At 36.1% G+C, this 9973-nt stretch overlaps 1 protein-coding gene across 1 annotated transcript; it reads right to left on the bottom strand.

Annotated features, from left to right (window-relative positions):
• Positions 1 to 6166: 6166 nt before the first annotated feature.
• Positions 6167 to 9973, bottom strand: LOC122362761 (ZP domain-containing protein-like). The gene is made up of 3 exons (XM_043264320.1): positions 9883 to 9973; positions 6344 to 6725; positions 6167 to 6272 (listed from the first exon to the last, which is right to left on the bottom strand). The coding sequence occupies exons 1-3, from the start codon at positions 9971 to 9973 to the stop codon at positions 6182 to 6184; spliced, it is 564 nt and encodes a 187-aa protein (XP_043120255.1). The 3' UTR covers positions 6167 to 6181.

The following is a 9973-nucleotide window of genomic DNA, read 5'->3' as shown; positions in this document are numbered from 1 at the left end:
TTTGTTCAGTGACAGTGGGTTTTGGCATTCTGTTTTTTGGTCTCTATAGTAATTACAAACAGAACACAGTAATTCATGGGAACACAGTGTGTATGGGAGCTGAATGATTGAGTCTGGGATTATAAATGAAGTGTGATTCCCTAGAAACACAGTCGGTCTCAGCATCGGTCACATGGTCTGTTGTGTCGAGCAGCTTTAGTGTTCTGTCATTAACTCACAGAGAATCTAAGAGCTCCTGCGAGAAATAACACATTAGAAACAAATTACTCTTAACAAGTTATATCCTCAAACACATATACAGAACATAAAGCACAAAATGTCTCTGAGACCGGGATGTTTCATATCTATAAAAACACAGCGCAGAACAAAGATATCATTTATATTAAAGCTGCATAAACAGTGGGTTGCATTTTCCCAAAACACACATAATCCATCAGTCATAATATTCTGCATATGAAACTATGAATTAGAACGAATACGTAAGGGAGCTGTCTTCAGAACGCTGCAAATATTACACTTACTGTACTGTATGTGCCTTCATGTGCTCAGAAGGATTTAAAAAAAATGCCATGAACAGGACCAAAAAAAAAAAAGAAAAAAAGAGAGAGAGATAAAAACAGTAATGTATTTTTTTTTTTATTTACCTGATCATGTTGACCATCTAAATTGTATTATTTTATTGATTTTTATTATTATAAATGTATTATAAATAATTTATAAATATATTATAAATTTATATTATATATATATATATATATATATATATATATATATATATATATATATATATATATATATATATATATACAGTAGATACAGAAGACTTCTCCGTGGTCTGTTCTGCTCAGGTCTAGAAATCAGAGTCTTTTGGCAGGCGAGCATATTGGTTATAATAATATATACAAGTTAAATAGATTACAAGCGTGAAGAAGCGTGTCACCGAGATGCAACTCCAGCTTCTGCCCATCTCATCGCTGCAACAAATCTATATACTTCAGGTACAGTGTTGGCGTCATAGTTGGAGAAAGTACCTAGAACTACAGACTTCCCTCTCAAGAAGCTCACTATAAAAACACAGCCATCTTATCAGTCTGCTCTCCTGCGAAAGATCTTTCTAAGATGTCTTCTTCTCTGCGTCTGGAGCTCAGCACTCGACGGCAACATTCCTGTTCTTCAAAGTTCTTGCTAATACATATTTTATCTCTGGCTATACTTTAACTAAGTGCTACATATGCCATGCTTAATATCTTTTCTCAATAAACTACTACAAATATGATGCTATGCGTGGTCCTTTTACTGAATAAAGTGAACTATGCATGCTGTATTTCTTATAAATCCTCTGTGTGGTCTCTATGCACACGCACAGTAATACAAAAAATACTTTACTTGTATGTAAAATGTTTAAATAATGTCAGTTTCATTTAATGCAAACGCATAGTTATTTTGGCATTAGAGCTATTTCAATTATTTACATTATTTCTGTCCTTCAATAAGCACCTAAGAGCGCATAAAAACTAGATTAATCCTATTAATTCCAAGCACCGGAATAATTTATTTACTATACAGGCTCCCGTGTGTAATTCAAACATCCGCCATATTTGCACGCATTTGCGTCCCTGGATTGCTGTGTAATAGTTTGTTTTACTCTACATCATGCAATCATTTCAACCGCAGTTCATCCAACAACAAGGGTGTACTCATTACTATGTGATTGAAGACAGTGCGGTTGAGCTAATGGCGTGTCTAACCTTCAGCTCTATGCACAGGGCTTTACCCTCGCCGCTTTTATTGACATAAGCCAAACACCTCTGTGTTTCAATCCAGATACATGTGCCAATGCTGATTTGTTGAGGGGCGACCGTGGCCTTGATTTCTGCCAGTGGTGCATTGGAAGCCTGTCAGTACATGAGTGGGCGGCCAAACCAAAGGTCCAATAAACCATTAACATGTGCTGGTCAGTCAAATCACAGAGCGGGGGAAATATATGGAAATGAATGCAACGGAGCGGCCATCAATCACCGCGGTCCTGCAAACGCGGCTCACGCTGATGCTGTTCACTACGCTCTCAGCGCGCTTCGTGACGGTTGGACTTCGCTGTGCTATGTCAGACTTTTTGCAGTTTATGGGTTCAAAACTCCCAGGGAAGCCGGTGCGGAGAAACTCCGAACTCCACAGTTCGGGATGTCTGCTAAAACTAAGCTTATAGTTACAGCATTAACATTTTCGAAACACTACGACGGTAGCTAAATACAAAACGTGGTTTTCCGACAAGAAGCGATGCTGTTTAATCATTTGGTATGTTTCACAATGAAAAGTATAGCTAGTAAAGGAGAGGTATAAATTGTGAGTACTGCTATTGCATATGTTCAAATTTAAGAAGAGATTTTTTGTGATGATGAGTCGGTCTCCTGGTCACTTCTGATGGAGAAGGAGTTGGACGATGATTGGGAAGGGGGTGTTTCATATGGTTTTGTCCTTCCTACTACATCAATCTGAATAGATGTCTGTGACGCTGCTAGCTCGTGGCCAGTGATGGACTGTGCTGTCTTCGCCAGCCTCTGCAGCCATGCAACCGGTGAGAATACTCTGAACGCGGCATCTGTAGTTTGTCAGAATCAGCGGTGACACGCCAGACATCATGAGCTCGTGGGGAAAAACATGCTTTCTTGACCACAGTGCTAAAATGATGAAGCTGCGATGTTGGGGAAAAAAATAGAGAGAGAGAGATGGCAGTATTGTTTTTCATGATCAGTATGGAACAGGCTATTTATCAAGATTATCGTCTGTGGCAGAAAATAATTTAGCCAAAAAACATTTAATCTTGTGATTATTATTTATACCAGTATTTTTTACATAATACAGAAATATTATTATTAGTATTAATTTATGTTTGTTTTGGCCGCTCATGTGCTTAAAATGTTGATGCACTTGAAAATGATTGGAGGTAAAGGTTAAATAAATAAATAAAATTAATTAATTAATTGATACAAAGCTAAAAACTTTACCTGCTGGATCTTCCAAATATATAATTCATCATTTATCAGTAGACCCCATAAAGACTTTAATGAAAAGACTTTTTAAAGAAGTTTATGATTAATATCAGTGTCCACAAAATATTAATAAGCACAACTGTTTTGAACATTGGTAATGATGAAACATTTCTTTGGCAGCAAATATTAGAATAATTTCTGAAGGATCACGTGATACTAAGAACAATGACACTGAAAATTCAGCTTTTCATCACAAGAATAAATAAAAAATGTAAATATATTCAAATAGAAAATGGTTATTTTAAATTACTAAAATGTTTATATATTATTAATAACAAATGTAACATTTTATTTTATTTTATTTTTTGATCATTTCATTATCTTTCGTAAATATGTATCTGCTACTATAGCTCCCTTTGTTTCGTTTCTTTTCTTTTCTTTTGTTTTATCAGCTAATTATATAACCGTACCTGTAAAGATACGGTCTAATAGTAATTAACTACTTCTTCATAAGTAATAACTCGATTCTACTTGAGTTACTTTAAAGCGTGAGAAGCTCGTAGCTCAACAAGCTACAGTTTCAAAGCATCTTCCCCAGCATTGGATATCTATATATTTCCTTGTGCGTTCATACGTCAAGGAAAGCATTCAAGATTAATTATGAAACGTAGAAGCTTGCGGTGTTTATACGTTGCTGAGGGAGCCCCATAGCTTCCGTCGCTGTGTCTTTAAGTCATCCAACATGGGCTCGAACTCGTTCATTCCTCTTCCAGAGCAGCGTGGGCTCTCTTTCTTCTACGCGTGGCTCTCAAACACATACACTCACAGTCAGATTAGAGCTCCGGCCCTCATCTGTAGTTCCCTTCTCGCCCTGAACTCTTATTAGCTTGACAGCGGTTCATTATCTCTCTCAACAGGAGATGTGCTCGCACGCCGTTCTGCCATCTTGATGTGTCTGCACACCACCTCTGCTGAAGAGAGTCGACTGTCCGCAGGAAGTCAGACGGGACAATGACGTGCGCCCCTGAAGACGGCGAGCGTCTCGAGGATGTAAGTTTTGCAATGTTAAAATACTTTTTCCTATTTGACTTCACGTGTGGATACAAGGATGCTAAAAGAAAAAAAACTAAAAGGAAGCCAGTTGTAGGCTGATTCCTTTAGGAGTAGGGTTGGGAATTTTGGATTGTATATATTGGTACCATTATTAATATTTTTTATTGTTTGCTTTTGTTCGATAGATAGATAGATAATTATTAGTATTATTTTTACAAATATTATATGGTTATTGTATAATGAAATATATACTGAATAAAAAAATACAATTATTAAAAATATATATTTTTATTATTATTAATAAGAATATTTTATACACTTTAATATTAATGATGTTCACTTCTGTTAACATTCCTATAATCAAAGCATTTATAATAAATGTTACACACACACACACACACACACAAACTTAAAATGTATTTAAAATATATATATATATATATATATATATATATATATATATATATATATATATATATATATATATATATATATATATATATATATTTTAAGCAATGACTGCTGGACAAATCATCTACTGTTGGCAATTTTCCTCTTATGAAGTGTTGTCCTAACATGGACTAAAGCAGAATAGGCTTAAAAATTTACATAAAAATTAAAAATAGAAAAGTTGAGCCAACTTACAATTTTAAGGCAACAAGATTTTTATTTTTTTTTTGGTTTGTTTTTTTACAACTTGCAATTTCCTGTGCATTTAGAAGAATGATTTTGCTGCATATTTTAAAAAAACACATAAAATAAATAATATTTAGTTTTTGAATCTCTGCCTTTTCCTCATGATTTCGTGTTTTGCCGTACGTTTTAAATGACAATAATTTGCAAAAATGTCCCATCAATGAGTATGATTATAATGAAAGGAGAAATGATGTTATCATGGTCATATAATACCTTATAATAGCAGTGATGAGGAATGCTTGATAAACCAATTATAGTGTGGCCATGTGCAGAACAAACGATGGTTAATTTGAATCACATATTTAATTTCAAATCATCATGTTGAAAGGCTGTGACTGAATAACTGAATAACCCCAATCAGATTTACTGAAGACCCTCACACTCTAATCTCTAAAGTGGCCTATTGAATCAAACACATCATTTATTAAGGCCATTAAAAGTTTCATTGTGCAGACATAACCGTCATACCATTATGAAGTTTTTTCTATAACAAAAGATCATTTAGAGAAACAAGTTGCTTTTGAAGGCAGGAAATAAATCAGGGCAGTGTATTTGTTTCGGTTTTCTTTTCGTTTCGGTGTAAATCTGTCACTGAACAGTTTTTCAATTATATTCATCAAAGCGGTCTGTGCACTTATCACAGCCTCTCTCAATTTCTCTTTCTTCCTCTATTCTTTTTCCGTCAGTCCTCCTTAATAACACACGACTCACACACTCTATCACAACCTCCAGCTTGTCAGTAAAATCATCCGAAACGGTTTGAGCCAATTTAAATATTAAACACTTCGTTCTTTGTGTAATAATAATAATAATATATATATATATATATATATATATATATATATATATATATATAATTTTTATAATAACTCTTTTGTTTGAAGATTTTTTTTATGCATCTTTGGAGTTAATTAAAAGTTTTTAATGATGTCCGGTCCTGTTAAGGGCCCCGGTCTTGATTGATTTTGTAGCCCGCAAAAAGTTCCTAAATGATTTGACAGGTATTGACATATAATGCCACATACATATAAATGATATCTGTTTATTCATTCATTTCCAAACTAGATTCTATAAAACAGTCCAGCCAGTACATTTCATGCACCCAACATCTATAGACCAATCCTTCATCTTAATTATCTGTGCTTTTTCATGCTTCAGAACAGTTTACTAACTAGTAAGTGGTTTACTAAAATTACTTCTTTATATATGTATTATATATGAATAAATATCATTAGAACACAAAAGCAGCGGGTGTTGGGATTGTTGGCCTCGCACAGAATTACCGAACACCTAGGAATAAAGAGAGAGATTAAGTCATTAATGGGCAGTTAATTAATAGGTACAGTTGACTGCTAAACTGCTTTCACCATAACCTTGAGAGAAAGCGTGACAATATGTCATGGTTGTCTGGAATACTTCATACTGATTAGTCAGTAGCAGCGTCAATTGGTTTTTAACCGGAAGGCTTGAAGGCCGAAACGGACCAGTGGCTGATGGCTTGTGTAGAACTCAACCGTTTCATCCAAGATACACCTGTAGAACGTACAGTAATCCATAAAGACTTGCTATATAGAGTGTAACAGATCCATTGTGAATTAATTAACCCGTTTTGGATGATTGTGTAGGATGTTTGGTAGCTGGGGTCGTTGTATGGTGTCGCCACACAAGATTCAACGAAAAGCTCTGTGTTGTTGATCGTAGATTGGGATTCGATCTGCATATAAATCATCTCTCCAAGGTCATACTCCGCTGGATATGTGGTCACGTCTATTTCTGTGTTGTAGTTTACTGTTCTGAAGAGTCCAAAGCTGTAGGTGAGGGTACCAAAGCCTTTCTCGGTGATGGTGGTTATATGTCTACGTGCGGTGAACTCCAGGGAGATGTTGTTTTTCTTCTCGTAACGACAGGAGAACTCAATCTCCACTTCATGTTTTCTGGTAATGATGCTGCTTGAGTCATCGGTCGAGAAAATCTCATTTTTTGAAACTTTTTATCCTCCTGTAGAGGGAAACAGAGCATGAAAAATTATTGGTTTTAACTGCTCTTAAATTAAACCTTTGTTATTATTTGTGCACACCAGTGCACACACGAGTGCCGTTTGACTCCTAAGTGCAGGCAGGATCATTGAGTGGACGGAGTGCAGCTGCTCAATTTCAACAAACATGTTGGTTGCGGTTGCAAATCACAAAACTTTGCATTTCGGTTTTTAAATCATACGTGACAGGAAAGTGTTTATTAAGTTTGAAATATGGATATATATCTTACAAAAAGTATGGTTCCACCACAGGAGGCCTTTATTCACCCCCTGGATCCATGGCTAAAAGACCACATAATGGTTATAATGTGTTTCCTTCATGTGCTATTTTCTAATTCTCATTTCTGAAGTTGTAATTATAAGTTTGTCACACTGAAGCGTTTTCCTGTTGGAAAGAACGTAAATCATAAAGGACAGCTCATTTATGAGTTCATTTTCGCCCATTTATTTGGGAAATCTCATTCAATACAAAATCTATAGTCAATATCCCACAGAATTTTAATGAAATGTAGCGTCGCATTCAGTAGTAACCATATACCGGAACATATCCCACAAGAACATGCAAAAAATTCCCGTCCAGGTCATTGTTAGTTCTAGCCTGCACTATGCAATGCTCTTTTGGCCGGATTTCCATCATGCGTAATCAGACCTCTGCAAATGATTCAGAATGCAGCAGCTTGTCTTGTTTTCAATGGGCCCAAGAGAGCCCATGTCACATCGCTTCTCATCTCTGGCTTCCAGTCAACAAGTTCAAGACACTGGCGTTTGCCTACAGAACAGCCACGGGCTCCGCTCTATATCTATATCCCCTCTAGAAGCCTGCGGTCGGTAAACAAGCGGCGGCTCGTGGTCCCATCGCATAGAGGCACAAAATCACACTCCAGGATGTTTTCTTTCACCATTCCTTGCTGGTGGAATGACCTAACTAACTCCGGCAGAAAACTTTCTGCAAGGAAACGGCCGAAATCCCACTAACTAGCTTGGAAGGATACAGATTCATCACGAGTGAAAAAAAGCTTAACGCACCTTACCCCATTTTCAATATCATAGGGGGAAAAAATTAAAAAAGAAAAGACAACTGCTCATGGTGGACCTCAGACATTAGAACTTTTCAAACGTACTATTGCACACTTTTTAGTTAGGTAATTGATATATATATTTGTTTCAAAAAATATGAAACGTCTGTTAATTATTTAATGAGATATGAGTGATTTATTTAACGAGATATGAATGAATATGCTGCATATTTGATCTTTAATTTTGAGACCACGCCCCTTCCGCGCTTCACATGTGAAGATGTTGACATGTGCACGCGTCTCTGTGAAAGCCCTGATGGACTGCATTTAACAAACCTGCTTCAAAAAATACACAGGTTGCTAGCCTTAATATTTTGTATTAATAAAATAATATGATGTGTTAACCGTTTCATAAAAGCTGTAAGGCACTCAAGGCAGTGCTGTATATATGTGTGTGTAAAGTAAAGCATGTAACATTTATTTATTTAGGAATAAAGCACAAAGAGGGTGTCGCAGAAGATCATTACTGAAAGGGCTGGCTGTTCACAGAGTACTGTATCAAAGCACATTAAATGCAAAGTTGAATGGAAGGAAGAAACTGGGTAGGAAAGGGTGTTTAAGCAACAGGGATGACTGCAAGTTTTAGAATACTGTCAAGCAAAACCGATTCAGTCACTTGGGAGAACTTCACAAGGAGTGGACTGAAGCTGGAGTTCAAGAGTCACCTGCTCAGATGTTTTCAGGAACAGGGCTACCAAGCCATTTCTGAAACTGAGGTTTTGGAGCACTTTATGCTTCCATCCGCTGACAAGGTCTATAGAGATGCTGATGTCCTTTTCCAGCAGGACTTTAGTCCTAAATCCACTTCCACGGTATGATTTTATAAGAAAGATGAGAAACAGTCAATCCAACAAACCATATAGTAAAGAAATTTTACTGTTTTGTTTTGCAAATTAGTTTAACATGGAAGTAAAACAAATACTGTTAAAATGAATGTCACGATTCCCACTACAACCGTAGAGGATCATTTATTGTCTCATTCACAATTTTAATTTGTATTCGTATTGAGACATTATAAAATTATATACTTAAAACTGCTTCTCCGTCTCTCTTTAACGTTAATCAAGTGCCCATTCGCAAACAGTTAAATATAATGCAGTAAGTTAAATATAATAACCCTGGAAAAGGATATGAGCTAAATTTTCTCTAATATGATAAAATGTCCAGTATTTAATGTAAAACGTTTAATGTAAATATGCAAATAATTTAAATAAATTCCGTATTATAAATTTCACATTAGCAAAAGTTTATTTACCTAAAAGAATAATTTATACAGCTTTACAAATTACAATGTGAGAAATTAAAAGACAAATTAATATATAATATAGGCTAAATATAGGCTAAAAAATACTTTAAGCACTAGAATTAAATATATAAGCCCAATAAAAATAGCAGCTCATTTCCGCTTTTATATAAAGTATCTTTAACGACCTTCCTTCCAAACGGATTTTGTATATGATATCCATGGGACAATCTACATTTATATTTAGCAGACACTCTTGTCCTGCAGCTTTGAGTTAAATTGAATAAAACAGGGGAACAGTCAAGAGATGTGAAAAAAGAGGAATTAGCTTCGTGACAGATTGAGAACACAAAGGGCTTATTACATACAACTATCCATAGGATTGGTGCTGTGTACTTTGGAGGTATCAGAGGAACACTGCATTGTTATCCTAACAAACGTCGCTTCCAAAGACAAAGTAGAAATGCACACACAGCTGAACATTCACCGGAGATTACGGACACCGTTCTGGGACAGGCTGCCACACACACACACACACACACACACACAGGGAACGTTTTTCCTATCATCTCTTTCCAAAATCACGTCCAAGAGTCTGCAAAGGCTCTGAATTTTACACTACACATTTGCTTGTCATTTATCTCTTTGATCGTAAATCCAAGCTCAAATCAGAAAGGACGGGACAGAAATAAATGCAGGCTAGCTGTGGAAACACACAGAGCAGAGATGTTTTCCGCAGGCTTGCTTTGGGAAGATTGTGCGTGTTTTGCCGTCTCGTGCAGATCGCACTGGCGTTGAAGACCTGAGCTCTGATCAGCTCATCCCATCGACTGCTGATCGATGAGTCCAGGACTGATGGATCTACAGGGAGCTCCTGCAT

This window comes from Puntigrus tetrazona, chromosome 18, assembly GCF_018831695.1.
Source record: "Puntigrus tetrazona isolate hp1 chromosome 18, ASM1883169v1, whole genome shotgun sequence".
Taxonomy (NCBI): Eukaryota; Metazoa; Chordata; class Actinopteri; order Cypriniformes; family Cyprinidae; genus Puntigrus; species Puntigrus tetrazona.
The sequence above is the reverse complement of the archived record's forward strand: the minus strand, read 5'-3'. Positions and strand labels throughout refer to the sequence as shown.